This window comes from Canis aureus, chromosome 13, assembly GCF_053574225.1.
Source record: "Canis aureus isolate CA01 chromosome 13, VMU_Caureus_v.1.0, whole genome shotgun sequence".
Classification (NCBI taxonomy): domain Eukaryota; kingdom Metazoa; phylum Chordata; class Mammalia; order Carnivora; family Canidae; genus Canis; species Canis aureus.
In genome coordinates, this window is record NC_135623.1 from 52790231 (window position 1) to 52806858 (window position 16628).

A 16628-nucleotide genomic window follows, 5' to 3' on the forward strand; every position below is an offset into this window, starting at 1 on the left:
TTATAATGTTCTTTTAAGAGCCCTTCATATTGTATTTACTTGTCTACATGTGTTGTTTTATCGTAACTTTATGTTTCTGTACTTTTCCTAAATGTTACTGCTCAGTTTCTAGGGATTATAGGAAATCAGGACAGTTGTGTAAGGCCCAGGGGCTGAGGAAATCTTCAGGGAAGAGGGAATGTCTGGAGAGAGAAGGTAGAGCTTGCCAGATGGTACATAGTAGGCACTTGCCTCTCATGCCGAGGTGCTGGGGGCCCACTGGACTGCCGAGCAGGGCGAGATGCCAACAGCATCTTATCTACCAGCCACATCCCTTTCCCTGCTTGAGCAAGATGACCCTGTTCTGCTGTTAGGAATTCCAGTGTTTCTTAATTTGTGTTTAGCATTATTTATGAGTTCTTGAAATGTGATAAGTATCCAAGGCATTACATGCCATTGGGAAGATTGTGCCTTTAGTTTCATCTTACTGTAATAACATTTTTATGGTATATCAAATATATTTTAATCAGTTTTTTTTTTTTAACATACTCTTTAGGCTTTTGAGATCTTCTTTTTTTTTTATCTTCCATAGATTTTACTCTTGTGAAAACACTGGGGTAGGGAACACTTTCTGGGTGATTTCCCTTGAGCTCATGCCCCAAGAAAGAAGATACTGGGCTTTTCAGTACCAAAGGCTTTTTGTTAACAGTTTAGATGGTTCTGGGCCAGATAGGATGGGTGTTTTCTTAACACTTGCCTATTTGTTTCACTCCTTTCTCGTTATTTTTTCATTGTTTCAAGTATCTTACAGAATCATGTAGTTATTTATCTTTTGGGGTTTTTGATACTGATTTTTACTCCAAACTTCCTTTTTTTTTTTCAAAAGTATTTCATAATGTTAAGATGATGTATGTTGCTTAAAATGAACTAAATATCCTTTATGTTTTGGGAGAAATTTTCTTGCAGTTCTTTCTTTAGTACACTCTAGGGCAGTGGTTCTCAAGGCTTGGTCTTTGGTCTGGTAGCATCAGCATCACCTGGGAACATGCTAGAAATGCTCTCTTGGGCTCTACCCTAGAGCTACTGAATCAGAAATTCTGGGGGTGCAGCCCATCAGTGTGTATTTTAATAAACCCTCCAGGTTATTGTGAAGCATGCTTAAATTGGAATCCTGGCCTAGGGTGCCAGTGAAACCTCCAGGTCCTAACCTTGGACCTAGAGATGTCTGAAAGTTGGAAACGCTGTAAATTGATTTTTAAGGACTTTATTTACCAGGAGGTTAAAATGGACTTTAAAAACTAAGCTTTCATCTGTCATTTCCAAAGGATTTTGAACTATACCTAGTTTATTTTCATAGAATGGGTTTCTGCTGTTAGGAATTTTAGTGTTACTTAATTTGTGCTTAGCATTACTGATGAGTTCTTGTAATGTGATAAGTACCTAAGGGATCACATGCCATTAGAAAGATTGTGCCTTTAGTTTCATCTTATTATAAATATTATATTATTATAATATAATATAATTATAATATTATAATATTATAAATATTATATTTTAGGGCAGCCTGGCTGGTTCAGCGGTTTAGCACCACCTTCGGCCCACAGTGTGATCCTAGAGAGTGGGGATTGAGTCCCACATCGGGCTCCCTACATGGAGCCTGCTTCTCCCTCTGCCTTTGTCTCTGTCTCTCTCTCTGTGTCTCTCATGAATAAATAAATAGAATCTTTAAAAAAATTATATTTTTATATATATGAAGCCTGTTTTAATCAGTTCTTTTACAATAAAGTGACATTATTTTGTGTGAAGTTCTCTTGGAAAGTGCATTCAGATGGGGAAAGACCCATCTTGAACTTATTTGTGAAAACAGTTTCTCAGTTTAGTTTAAAAGTTGTCAGTGACCTAACTTTATGAAGAATTTTCCTCCTTGGAACTGACTCTTACAATTTGACAACATCATTTTTTTCATATAAATCCCTTTTCCCCCTTGTAAACTCACTATAAGTCAGTCAGATGCAGAAGTCACTGTGAAACCTGTTTGCTAGGAGAGTATCTTTTGCAAGTTGGATTTTTACTGACCTAGAATCCAATAGAGGTTACAGTCTGGACTAACTCAAATCAGAATTCTAAAATGAGTGAGGGGCAGCCCTGGTGGCTCAGTGGTTTAGCGCCGCCTTCAGACCAGGGTGTGATCCTGGAGACCCCAGATCGAGTCCCACGTCAGGCTCCTTGCATGGAGCCTGCTTGTCCCTCTGCCTGTGTCTCTGCCTCTCTCTCTCTGTGTGTCTCTCATGAATAAATTAAAAAAAAAATAAAGTGAGTTGAGGATATTTTAGGCGAGAGAATTGGGCTCCTTGGTGGGCCCTTCTGTGGAAGGCTTGCTCATGACTCAGTGTCCTCCCTTGGTGACTCATAGTCATCTGTGGTCTTGAAGACTTGTCATCATCAGATTCTACTTCCCTGCTGAAACTGATGTTTCCTATATTTCATGTCCTTGGGCTTGTTCTCTGTTTCTGAGGAATCGACTCTTCTGATAAACCAGTTATTACTGTCATGAAAGAGTGGACAGACGGACTCCCTTTCACATCACCTCCAGAGGTGTGGTTCCATTAGTGGGAATTAAGTTTAGCTGAATCTACAGTTTCATGAGAAAAATATTTTTGTCTGATCCAGTCACGAAGTATTCAAAGATATGCCCTTGGCTCCTAAAACAAAGAACTGAGAGAGAACTTAGGGAAACTTTTAACAATTACTGAAACCAAAAAAAGAGGGGAAACTGGAACTCAGTGAGATGGAGTGATTTTGATCCACATCGCTTCACCAAGTAAGTTGGTGGTAGTAATGAAAAGACAATCTTCTGGGCAGCCCTGGTGGCTCAGTGGTTTAGTGCTGCCTTCAGCCCAGGGTGTGATCCTGGAGACCTGGGATTGAGTCCCATGTTGGGCTCCCTGCGTGGAGCCTGCTTCTCCCTCTGCCTGTGTCTCTGCCTCTCTTTCTCTCTCTGTGTCTCTCATGAATAAGTAAATAAAATCTCAAAAAAAAAAAAAAAAAAAAAGACAATCTTCTATCTCCTGGTAGCCTAAGGACATTATTCTTTGCCTTTAGCTCCTTGTAAGATTTTATCAACCTTTCTTCCACCTTTGAACATGGGTTAAATGGAAATGTATCCTTATAGCTGCCATCTACAAGGTGGCAGTCTTGAAGAAATGTGAATTTTTTTATTTCTCCGGGCCTGATTGGACATGTGTAGTCCCCCAACATTTCAGTCAACAAACCATTTACCCACCTAAGGAATGATATTCATATAATTCACTATATGAATACTGCTGGATGTTTGAAAACCTGTCTTTGAGGCCTTCTAGTAGATCCAAGAAGTGCCAGCATCAATAAATACCTAAAGAGTGGGTGTATCACCTTGGAAGAAGATCCTAGGTAACAAAGTGGAGCACCCCCTTTTTAAAAATATTTTATTTATTTATTCATGAAAGACACAGGTAGAGAGAGAGGCAGAGACACAGGCAGAGCGAGAAGCAGGCTCCATGCAGGGAGCCCAATGTGGGACTTGATCCCAATCCCGGGTCTCCAGGATCACGCCCTGGGCTGAAGGCAGCGCTAAACCGCTGAGCCACCTGGGCTGCCCAGTGGAGCACCCCTTAAATATTGGTACATCTCCAATATTCTTGATGACACAGAGGAGGAAAAAAATATGTGGACAAAACTAGATACTGGTGGCTGAGATGAAAAGTGATTGATAAGAGCTGGACTCTGAAGAAGTTTTAGAAATATTTTCAATGTTATTTATGTATGCACAGGAGGGATACATAATAAAAATCTGTCAAAGAGCTTTTTAATAAGTGTGAAAGTTCTTTTTTTTTTTTTAAGTGTGAAAGTTCTAAGTATTAAGTTTAAATCAAGATTTTATTAGCAATATATAAAAGAGTGAAATGTGTCTTCTTCTTGTTCTTGTTCTTGTTCTTGTTCTTGTTCTTGTTCTTCTTGTTCTTCTTCGAGAAAGTGTATGTGAGTGGGGGGAGGTGCAGAGGGACAAGAGAGAATCTTAAGCAGACTCCATGCCCAATGTAGAGCCCAACATGGGGCTCAATTTCACAACCCTGAGATCATGACCTCAGCCAAAATCAAGAGTTGGACACTTAACCAGCTAGGTGCCAACTAGATGCCCCTGGAGTGTCTTATTATTAGTGGCATGTTAGATTGAATGAAATACAGAACTTTAGTGGTGGTGGGGATTACTAGAGGTCCAGAGGTATACCAGTGGCCATGATAGTAGTGGAAAGAATATGGACTTTGCTAGCAGTGGCAGTCAGGCACCTCTCAGATCTCCCACTGCAGGGAGTAGAATGGACCATTGGGCCCGGCTGCTATATGGTTCTATCACTGCATTAGAGTGAAGGCCATGCCTCCTACAGGCTGCCCCCAGCCAGTGACTGAGACAGCAGGGGTGCTAAAGCAGCTCATTCCTGGGGACTCTAGAGTCCTCTGACAGGCAGCCTTGGCTCACAGAGTCCCCGATGTCCTTGCTGAACTTTTCCTAGAACTGCCTTGTAGTCAAACGTGTGTCTACTCAACCTTCTCACCTTCCTTTCCTCCCTATCTCCTTCCCCGGGGGTTAGACCTGCATTGCTGTCTTACAGCTCTTCTAGCCTCCCCGGCTCCCTCTCCCATGTCCTCATGGGCATTTTTCCTAATAAATTTCTGGCATTTCTGATCTTGTCATGGTGTCTGCTTCTTAGAGGACCCAGTATAATACAGAAAGAGACTGTTTTGAATGAAGATGATGTGTACAGGAGACTTCTCATAGGCATTCATGGTTACTATTACCACTATCAGCAGGGAATGTTGAATTTATATAGAAATTATATTTTTTACATTAGCTAACTTTGTAGGAGAATCCTACCTCATTCATAAAATAAGTATTTTTGAATGCCTGTTAGTTGCTGGGCAGTTTCTAGCACCTGAGGATGCAGTAAGGTCTTAGGCCCTTGTCAGGATGAGGTCCTCAAGCTGCTGGCTGTGTAGTCGAGAATGAGAGCCTTTCTGTCCCACACCCTCCTTTTCTCTCTCAGCCACTCAGATAAGCCAAGGCACAGAAGGGCTGGAGATTAGTGTCTTTGCCATCAACCAAAGGTATAGATGTTCTTTTCTGACCAGGTCTCTCCACCCCCCTCTCTCTGTCTCATATTTTCTTGATCAACCACTTATTGCCTGATTGATGAGGTTCCATTAGTAGCTATGCTACTGACTCACACCATTCACTTCAGAAATTAAAATTTTCAAAAAAAATTAAAATTTTCTCTTATTTAAAGGTAAAAAGTAAAATTTCAGATTTTCTTGTGATACTTTTGCAGCTTTCTCTCAGGCTCCTCTTTCACCTTTGTGGAGTTTTATTCCTTCTCGTAATGTTTTGCCTGGGTGTTTACTTTAAAAAAAGTAGGAGCTAGATCCTTATTGTCCCTCATGCACAGAGGGAAAGAAGATCAAGGTTAAACCTCTTACTTAATATCCTTATTAGGTTAATTTATTCCTACTATATCCAATCTTTGTTTGAAGATTCTTTTTCCAGTTTTTCCAAAGAATAACTAAAAAAAATCTTTATTGGTAGAGTCTGATTTAAAAAATTGGAGTAAAATTACTACCTTTAACCAATGGCCTTCAAAATTGATGCAAGCTTCTTTTTTTCCCCCCTTCAAATAAATGCTAAGATATCTGTTTGTAGAAAATAGACATTAAAGGAAGCTTAAACTTTTGTGAGTCAGGGACTTTTTAAAATTTTTTTTTTGAGAGCCAGTTTATGACCTAATATTTAGGGAATTAAACTAGAGAGAAGAAATTGTCAGAACTTCAGCTCAAATCCTCTTGTTTTGTTAGGCTCTGTTGAGAGTTCAGGAATGAAAGTTGACAAAAACTCCTCACTGGGGATGTTTTATTCTTGGACTTTCAGAAGAAAGCAAAAGTGTGGTGGCTATCTGGTGAAATTAGGATGTATATTTTACTAATTATAATTTCTAGCCTGTTAAATGGGACTGCTGTGTTCTGAAAGAATCAGATATTCAAGAAACTGTTTCATATCAATTGGCTCTTAATTTTCAGGTTTAAACTCTATAGAATTAACAACACCTCTGTATCTATGTCCCAGTTAGACCTTTGTATATGAATTCATTAAGATTCTCACCAGTTTTTAGCTGGAAAGTTTGAGCTATTACTGCTCTAAAATTTAATTTTGTTTTTACAATAATTTTTTCTACCAGAAGGATTAGCTTAGCTTGAGCTGTGCTGACAAATAAAATAATATCCAGGGATTTATTTGGAAGTTAAAATTACTTCTAGTATGGCATTCCCTTCCTTTTTTTTTATTTGATTTGTGTTGAGTAGGTAGAGAGAGCAAGCATTATTCCTTTTTTTTTTTTTAAGATTTAATTTATTTGAGAGAGAAAGGATAACAAGCAGTGGGAGTGGCAGAGGGAGAGGGAGAGGCAGCCTTCCCGCTGAGCAGAGTCCAGTGTGCTTATCATGACCTGAGCCAAAGGCAGACACTTAACCGACTGAGCCACCCAGGCGCCCCACATTATTCCTTTTTTAAGGTTGAAAATACTCAGATAACAAAAAATAATTGTTTTTTCTATAGTCTAAAAACAGAACTGGTTAGGGCTGAACGCAAAAGAGATAGTGTTGGCTTCTTACTTATCACTGTGGCAGGATGCTTTTAACATAACCAGTTAAATGTTTTCATGTATTCTCAGCATCAGTCTTTTGACTTCTTTCTCTCATTATTTTAGCTATTAAAAATGGGAGGACTTTAATTTTAAAATGGGTGCATTTTAATTTTCCTGTTAGGACCTGAGTCTAGGTTGATGGGGGAAGGGCACAGTCCAGGGAGAGTGGCTAGATTGGGGAAAAAGAGAGATAGTAAAGGATGAGTGTAGATGAGGAGTAATCTAATTAATCAAAAACCGATTTGATTTAATCAGGAGAAAAAAAAACTTGTTTAGGAATTGAGATGGATAGTACTGAAAGCATTTTGACAAGACTGTTTAAAGTTTTTTTCTTTTTTTAAGATTTTATTTTTTATTCATGACACACATACACACACACACACACACAGAGGCAGAGACATAGGCAGAGGGAGAAGCAGGCTCCCTGCAGGGAGCCCAGTGCAGGACTCGATCCCAGGACTCTGGGATCAGGACCTGAGCCAAAGGCAGACAGACGCTCAACCACTGAGCCACCAAAGTGCCCCTAAAGTTCTGCAGTTTAAACAAACTGTTAATCCTGTGTTAGTCTAGATTCTCAGTTGCAAGGTCTAAGAATTCTGAACAGAAAGAGAGTGCATTTAAAGAGTATTTGATAGCTTGCAGTATCTTTATCTGGTTCTGGGAACCAGGGATCATGCCCAGAGTTCCACTTGCAGAGCTTTGTTTGGAGAAGTCAGTACCACCATCGCTACTGCGTGGACACAGCACAGCACGTACCAGCAGCACCGCTGCCCCTGGTGGTGGAAACGATTTGCTACCACCCACTGGAATCTCTGGTTCATAGTTTCCTGAAGACCTAGCTTCTGAATCCACGTCTGGGGGTGGCATATCTCATTAGTGGAATTCTGGCCAGGTCCCACTACCTCTTTATGAGGTGGCTGGAAAAACAAGTGTCAGTCAGTCATTTCCAGCTTTTATAGTGGAAGGTGGGCTCTGCCTCATTTGGTAGGAGAATTCTCAAACGTAGGAAGATATTTTAAAGTGTGTATCCCAAAGGGCAGATATGCTCTACCTGTAATGTTTATGCCTGATTGTATGGCAACACTGTTTTCGTATGAGAAAATTAAGCAAAGATATTTTGGGATGGCTTGAATGTACACACCTGTAGGTATGTGTGGGTATGTCTACTAGATAATCACATGCCTACTTTCATCTAGTTGATTAAATATGTGGCTGTATTGTAAAATCAAATTATTGATGTATACTTTAGAAATCCCCCCTCCACTTATTTCATAAAAAGTTATTCTAAGTCTTGACCCCTTTTATGTTAGTATATTTATCTCTGACACACTCTGAATTTTTCAGCACAGCTTTCCAGAGTATTTCATGGCCGCATCTGTCTGAGTTCTTTGAGATATGGCTCCTTTTAAAAATCTCTTTCTGATGCTTTCCTTGGATACTTATCTTGAAGTACTGTATTCATTTGCAAACATTTGGACAGCCTCATACAAATTTTATAATACAGATACATTTTCATCACTTAATCAGTTACCTTGTTTCTTTCAAAGTGATATTTATAAAAGCACCAAACACAACTTGAGGTTTTCTCCAATTTCTTAGCTTCCTCTTGCTTTTGTAACCTAGACTTCTTTGTGATCTGCAGCATCTGAAACGAGGTGCGATTTGGGCCATTTCAGGCTAAGATGCCTCAAACAGTTCTATGTTGATCAAAATAATGGAAAGCACACTCCTTAAGGAGACTGTGAGAATTCTTACGTAGGATTAAGTCTTTTTTTTCCTGAGAGATAGTTTTGGGAAAAATATTTATGTTCGGATATATATAATAGTTCCTTTCTTGAGGTTCTGTTTCAAGAAAAAAAATAAGAAACATGTCTTTGATGCATGATTTCTTTGCTGTTATTCGTGATATTGGGAGTTGAAAAGTAGAGTTTTCCCTTTAGTCTAATGAAATGGGAATTATCCAGAAGGTCATGGGAGAAAATAGTGGAAATTCTCCTTTGCTCTCAGATTATGCATTCCTCTGGGGTCAAGAACACTTGGAATCCAGGCTTAAAATAACAAGGGCCATGGGGAACAGACATAATTCCTTCTGTTTCATTAGGCTCAGTCTATCCTTGTTAGTACTGAGTGATTAGAAAGGCATGGTTTAGTACTCACATGTACTTATTCACTGTTTTATCTAGATTGAGACTTTAAAGAATAGTTATTAAAGATCTTAGAGGGTGTAGTTTTGGCTTTTACCTGAATATGGATTTCTAGCGCCATGCCAAATTCTGTTTAGATTTAGAACATCAGAACTTAGCCTTTGATCTAAATGGGGAAACTTAAAGTGGCAGCAGAGATTCGTCTCCAGAGTAGAGTCTGATTCTCTGCTGGTTAGCTGTTGTCAACAGATTTCTCAGTTACTGCTTGAGCTGCGGAGACAGGCAGAGATACCACCCTACTGGGTCTTTTCTTTGTAGACATTTAAGTTTTCACATCCAGGTATCTAACAAAAGGGATTTCAGACTTGCCCAGTTGGAATACTTTTAATCCCCCAGGCTGTTATAAAATAATCTTGTTCTTTAACCTTGAATTGTGAAGTTTAAATGGATTTTGTGATTTGCCATTTCAGCATTGAAATGTAGCCTACAGCGACACCTGGGTGGCTCAGCGGTTTAGCGTCTGCCTTCGGCCCAGGGCGTGATCCTGGAGTCCCGGGATCGAGTCCCACATCCGGCTCCTTGCATGGAACCTGCTTCCCTCTGCCTGTGTCTCTGCTTCTCTTCCTCTGTGTCTCTCATGAACAAATAAAAAAAATTAAAAAAAAAAAAAAAGAAATGTAGCCTATATTTCTGCTTCTCTCAACTCATGTAGAATCCTAGAGTTGGATAGGACTCCAGAGGTCTCCTGGGCCAGCTGTCTCTCAGTGCAGGCCTCTGGTAGAGTATCCCTAGATGTCAGTCATTTAGATTGTACTTGATGTGAAAAGTTAGAGGTCCTACTCCCTGGTCCATGCCTGGTCCATGCAGGTCTTCTTCTTCTTCTTCTTTTTTTTTTTTTTTTATATCAATCTTCTTTTTTAAATATTTATTTATTCATGAGAGACACACAGAGAGAGAGGCAGAGACACAGGCAGAGGGAGAAGCAGGCTCCATGCAGGGAGCCTGATATGGGACTCAATCCTGGATCCTGGGATCACGCCCTGATCTGAAGGCAGATGCTCAACGGCTGAGCCACCCAGGCGTCCCAGTCCACGCGGGTCTTTTTTTTTTTAATATTATATTATTATATTATATTATATTATATTATATTATATTTTATTTATTTATTTATTTATTTATTTATTTATTTATTTATTTATTTATTGGCAGAGACACAGGCAGAGGGAGAAGCAGACTCTATGCAGGGAGCCTGACATGGGACTTGATCCTGGGTCTCCTGGATCACACCCCGGGCTGCAGGCGGCGCTAAACCTCTGCGCCCCTGGAGCTGCACCCGTGCAGGTCTTATTGAGCTTTTCTTGATAGCGAACTCAGAATCTGCTCTTCAGCTTCTCACCATTAGACCTGGGTTTTCTCTTTTCTAAGCAAATCAGAATGATTTCTTCTTTCATGTAGCATCTATTTAAATATTTATGGACACCTTTCATGTTCCCTTTAAATGTTCTTTTCCTCTTCAATTCCATTGAATACCTCTGATTTTCTTACTCTTCCTAAACTGTTTTAGCATTCTGGGCATATTCCTGCTTTGCTCCAGTTAGAAAATGTCTCTCTTAAAGCTCAGTATCCATACTACTTAGATAGGTTCTGATCTTATAGGACACAGTTGAATGATTGTTTGGTTTGACCATAGCCAATATATGTGTTCATTCTTGTTTAGGGTATTCTTGTTCAGTGTTTATTGTTCACTCATGCCGAACCTTCATTTAACTCATTTTTAGAGACTAAAGCCCTTATTAAAGCATGCTATTAAATTCACGTAAATTGTCGTCAAGATAGTTTTATACTTGAACAATTGCCTTTCAGTGTTGAAACCTGAGTGATTGCTTATCCCAGCCAAATTCTACAGCATCACTTTTGAATCCCTCTTTTCAGCTGGACAGCTACATGAACTGTTTCTCTCATTCAGCATTCAACTTCTCATCCCAAACTTTGGTCTTCGAAAATATGGTAAACAAATATTAAAAAATATATACAGTTGGTTAAGAGTAAGTAGAACGTCTTTGGCCATGATACTTGAGATTATCCTCTCAGGGTTCAGCCAGCTGTGGCCCAAGCCTACCTTGCCTCCTGTATTTGTAAATAAGATTTTATTGGAATCTAGCTATGCTTATTCACTTATCTACCATTTATGACTGTTTTTGTGCAAATGGCAGAGATGAGTAGTTGCCACCCAGCCTTTTATAGAAAAAGTTAGCTGACTCTTGCCCTACAGTGAAAGCAACTAGTAAATTAACACATTTTACGTTCATGTAGATGCATCCTGTTTCTAAGCAAGACTATCCAAAATCCTTTCCAAGGCTCATTAGTCATGGCTTTTTACGACTTCTTTTTGTGGCTGTTCAAGTGTTTTATGGGGAAAAATATGGTTATGCAATCTTATATGTGTATTCTAAAATCACATTCTATATTTGCTTTTTCTCTTTAAATTACCTGATTGATTTCTAATGTACTAGTATTTGAAAGCTTTTATCCGTATTATTACTTCAGCTGTCTCTTTCAAATTGAGGGACTGTTATCACCAGAAATTTACTTCAGGGTTTTAGGGGCAGTCCTTGATTTGATACTCATTTGTTACTGGAGAAGAAGAATCCTGTTTTGGCACTAGAACATTTTAGTAATACTTATTACTAACAAGTATTATATAATACTAATGTGAAATTTATAAAAGGAACTGAGAGATTCCATGGAGTCTCCAGTCTATTTTGAGAAAAAGAGGAAAACAATCCTCTTTGCTCAACCAACAATTGCCTTACTGAAGCATTTTGTAGCCACTCTGTTACTTTGTTTTAAATGCTTAAGGTTCAGTTCAGAAGTTACAAAACAGATTTTTTTAAAGAAAAAGATAATTTAAATTAAAAAAAATTTTAATCAAAAAATTTTCTGAAAAAATTGGATGTAGTGGCATCATAACTACTCCTTTTCTCATTCTGGAAATTTGCTTGTTAACCTACAAACAGTAGGACAGAAATCCATTATATTCTTTTCTTATACTAGTGCTAGATCTTGGGAGTCAGAAAGATATTGCATCAGATTGGTTCTCCAAGTGAAGAACACTCTTAATAATGACCTAAAATTGTTCGTGTGTAATCTCTGTGGACTGGTCCTTTTGTAAAGAACAATGTTTACTCCACAGTGTGGTGTTTCAGGGCTCGCATTCTAAAGGCTTTCATATGTCTGTGTTATGAATGCCTATATATTTAGCATTTATGGAGCATTTCCTAGGTCCCACTCTGGTGGCTAATGGAGCCCATTGGATCTCTTCAGCATCTTCTGCTTATTTTTGTTGTCTTCAGCTGTGTTAGTGACACTGAATTGCTTTTGTAGTTCTGTGCCTTGAAATTGTACCCCTCCCCACCCACCACTCCCTTACTCTTATTCTTTGCCTGAGGAGCTCTGATGCCCTGTTTCGGGCCAGGTCTATTTTATCCCCTTCCAGAAGTCTCCTCTTACCCATTCAGCTTCCTCTTCTGAGCAGAGAGCCTGATGTGGGTCTCCATCCAAGGACTCCGGGATCATGACCTGAGCCAAAGGCAGATGGTTACCTGACTGAGTGCCCCTCACCCCCACCCATGGCCAAACTCTCTCATAAGTAACCTTGCCTTGTACTTCACAGAAAAAATAACCATCAGGTAGCAAGTCCCCGTGGCCTCTCTTCATGAAAGCTGCACACCCTTTTGTACTGATCCTTGTGTTCTTACTTCCTGTTACAAGGGAGGAAAGGATGACTACTTCTGTGACAGGTCCAAACCCATGCATGGGCAGCAGATCATCTCCTCCCACATTAGAGATTTTGAACCATCTTTTATGGATACTTCATGTGGGCATTTAGATGTTTTACTATCTTCTGGGTGTCTTCTACAATCTCCGATTTAACACAGCCCCTTAGTGCTTGCTTCCAGCTGCTTTTCCTCAAAATTGTCCTACTTCAGTAAATAATATTCTTACGTATACATTTGCTCATGCCAGAAATCTGGGAGTGATCCTAGAAACGCCCCCTTTTCCCACATTCAGTCTCTCACCAGGTACTTTGAGTCTACCTGACAATATCTCTGAAAATGGTCCTCTTTCTATTTTTTGTTATCATGACCTTATTCCAACCTCCCCATCCTCTCTTGCATATGCCATTCTAGAAGCCTCCTAGCGAGTCTTTCTCTTTCCAATTTTCCTCACCTCTAATCTCTTTTTCTCAGAGAGGCCAGGGAAATCTTTAAAAGATATAAATAATCATTGTATTAGTGCCCTGCTTAAAACCCTCCTGTGGCTTTCATCATGCCCCAAATAAAAGAACTCTCCCTAGGTGCACAGGGCCTTGACTGTTCTGCTGGTTTTTACTCCTCCCTTTCCATTCACTTCTTTGTTCTTTATGCCCCCAGCCACATTGGACTTTTGCTAGTTACTGTCAAACACAAATTCCTTACCTTAGGCCTTTTCCTCTGCTGATTTCAGGCTGGAAACCATTTCCCTTGCTCTCTGCACCCCTGTTTTCTTCATAACTTTCAGATCTGAGCTTAAATGTCATTTCTTTGATGGAGGTCTCCCTAGAAGTTTTTTTCCTTATAAATCCTCCAATAAATTCTTCACCTTAGCCCTACTTTTCTCCACTTGATGGGATTACTAGAATTTGCAGTTACACATTTACTTACGTGTTCATGTGAGTATCCTATATCTCCCATGCTAGACAGTAGGTTCCAGGAGGGCAGGGACTGTACTAATTTTGTTCGTAATTATGTCTCCAGCCCCTGGTGCTGAATACTCAGCAAATATTTGTCTCGTGAAATACAAGTTTATTGAGATGGCTGCTTGGAATGGGGAAGTCCCTGTTTGGTACATTTATTGCAGTGTTGTGTGTTGGTTAAAGTTGGGCTCATGCATAATTGTGAATCTCTGCTCTTGTCTTTTGTGAACAGTTATTAGCCTCTGTGTTCTCAGCATGTCATCCTGGGTTAACTTTTTGTCTTGAGTGGACCAGCCACTCAAGACAACATGGAGGGTGTGTGTGTGTGTGTGTGTGTGTATGTGTATTTATATGTAGGTGTATTCAGGACAGTGAGCAGGCTAATCCAGATGTGGAAGCCTGGGCAGTGACACTGATGCTAATAGAAGTATGCCTTAAATTATTTTGAGATGTTGTGTTGGGAGTTGGGATCACTTTAAAAATGTATGGTGGAACCCCTCCTATCTGCTGGAAGCATTCCAAATTGTTCTGAGTGATTGGGCTTCCTGGAATGTGCTTTGTCCTGGCTCTGTTCTTTAGCACAAAAAATTTTCTGGTTTGCCATTTTGGTAGGTCACATGGTCAACAATGTAGAGAGGATAAAATTAACACATTTTGAAAATGATCCCTTTCCCTTGACTAGTTGTTGCTCTTAATTCTTTTAGTTCCCTGTTGCCCCAGCATCTTGAAACTTAAGTGACAAATTGTCAGGGTGAGAGTGACTAAAACCTAGTTTCTGGTCCAGGGAGCAGAGTTCAACCTTTAGGCATCTCAAGTAGGTATAGTCACTTTTCTGAGGATTCCCTACCTCTCAGTATGAATGGTCTCTTTGCAAGAGACCATTGCAAAGGGGCCTTTGGTTAAATTCAGAATCCTTTCTTTTCCTTTTATTTTTTTTTAGAAATTTTTAAAAAGATTTTATTTGTTTGAGAGAGCTCTTTCCTCCTTTTTTCAAGAATTTTTAAAAAAGATTTTATTTATTTACTTATATGAAAGAGAGCAAGAGAGCATGAGGGAGATGAGGGGCAGAGGGAGAGGGAGAAGCAGATGCCCTGAGCCAGACTCAGGAGGACCCTGAGATCTTGACCTGGGCTGAAGGCAGATGCTTAACCAACTGAGCCACCCAGGTGCCCCAGAGTCCTTTCCTTTTTTTTTTTTTTTTTTTAATTTAAAAAAAATTGTTTTTATTTATTTATGATAGTCACAGAGAGAGAGAGAGAGAGAGGCAGAGATATAGGCAGAGGGAGAAGCAGGCTCCATGCACCAGGAGCCTGATGTGGGATTCGATCCCGGGTCTCCAGGATCGCGCCCTGGGCCAAAGGCAGGCGCCAAACCGCTACGCCACCCAGGGATCCCTCCTTTCCTTTTTTAAGTCACTTACTTTCTATAACTTAAAGCGGAATGACACATTGTTGTAAAGTATTTTGAAGTTTCCTTTTCCATTCTGGATATTTCTGATCTCCTGGAAATAAACAGTGAGAAAACCATACTCACCTGCATATTAGTAAGTGCATTTTCCTTGGGTAATTGTTCCCTTTTGTTTGTATTTTCTTTTTTAAAGATTTTATATACTTATTCATGAGTGACACAGAGAAAGAGAGGCAGAGACACAGGCAGAGGGAGAAGCAGGCTCCATGCAGGGAGCCCGATGTGGGACTCCACCGATCCTGGTACTCCGGGATCATGCCCTGAGCCAAAGGCAGACTCTCAACCACTGAGCCACCCAGGCGTCCCTTGTTTGTATTTTCAACATTGTTTGTTGTATATTCTGTCTTAAAACGAAAAGCCCCAAATCAGCCGTTATAAGAATGAGTGCAGTTGTGGTTGAAGTCTGTGTGTGGCTCCTGTCCTGTTGACCTTCCCCATCTGTACTGTTTGCCAGCATGCCCAGTATTTACTTTCTTGTGAGCTCCAGTGACTCTGCTGATAGACCTTAAATCCTCACAAGGAATTTTCAGTAAGATTGAATGTATTTAAACTCGCAGCCACAAACCTAGCTCTTTGCATAATGTAGTCTGATAACTAATAAAGGAATGTAATTGACTTGTAAATTTCTGAGGAGGGGGAGGGAAAAAAATTTCAAACAGAAGTGTTCTGTTAATGAATATGATAGGACCGCTTTGTTGTTTAAAGACAACCCGCATGCTATTTCCCTGAAGAAAGAGCTGCACATTTCACTGGCAGTTTGCCCCACCTCCTCTTCCCTGAAAATATTTATGGAGATGTAGTGTGTTAATAAATTTAGAAGTGATTTAATGGTTGCATTGGCAGGGTGAGATAAGGTAGTTAAAATATGTTGTTTATTTTATTTCTGGGTGGGGTGGAAGAGGGAAATGAAATACTGTTTTTTTTTTTCCTTTTGGGAAACCTAATACCGTGTTCTTTTGTTATCATTCTTGATCTCTAGGCATTAAGTGTAACTGAAACCCTGATTAAACCCTTGGAAAAATTCAGAAAAGAACAACTTGGAGCCGTAAAGGTTTGTGCCTAATTTGCATGTCCTTGTAAATGGAAGATGGAGGTGCCTCTGCTACTTTAGTGTATACTGTGTTCACATTTGGCAGCTCTGAAGGAGATGCTGGAGTAAACCATCTGTTGTTTTATGTTTTAAATGTGCTTTTTTCCCCTTTTGGGCACTACGAAATTGTAAACAAAACAAAAAACACCTGGGCAGGTAGTAAAAGCTTTAGTAATCTTTGGCTATACCTTCCCACATAGAGTCTTGAAAATCTCCTTAACCAAACAGCCCATTCCCTCAAAAAAGACGAAAAAGGCACAGCTTACCTCTGTAGGGAGTACAGTTATGTCATTGTATGCCTCAATTTTGTGGAGGAGGGTAGTGTTATGTGAAGGGTTAAGATTAGAAACACTGCTACACCATGATGCCATTGAAACTAAGAAGAGAATATTGTGAGGTTTTTGGGACGAAATTTCCTTCAATTGAACACAAATTTATTGAGCTGCTGTCATGTGCCAGTATTGTTATAGGTGTTGAGGCGTCAA

The 16628-nt window shown here is 39.7% G+C and overlaps 1 protein-coding gene across 9 annotated transcripts in view; it reads left to right on the forward strand.

Annotated features, from left to right (window-relative positions):
- The window catches only part of ARHGAP10 (Rho GTPase activating protein 10), a 326786-nt gene that overhangs the window by 108729 nt on the left and 201429 nt on the right, over nt 1-16628 (forward strand). For all 9 annotated transcript variants that reach the window (XR_013350990.1, XM_077846305.1, XM_077846304.1 and 6 more), the window contains one exon: nt 16033-16104. Coding sequence is in view for 8 of the 9 variants with exons in the window: in XM_077846305.1 (XP_077702431.1) it covers nt 16033-16104 (72 nt within the window). In the remaining variant the exon portion in view is untranslated. The remainder of the gene's footprint in view (nt 1-16032; nt 16105-16628) is intronic.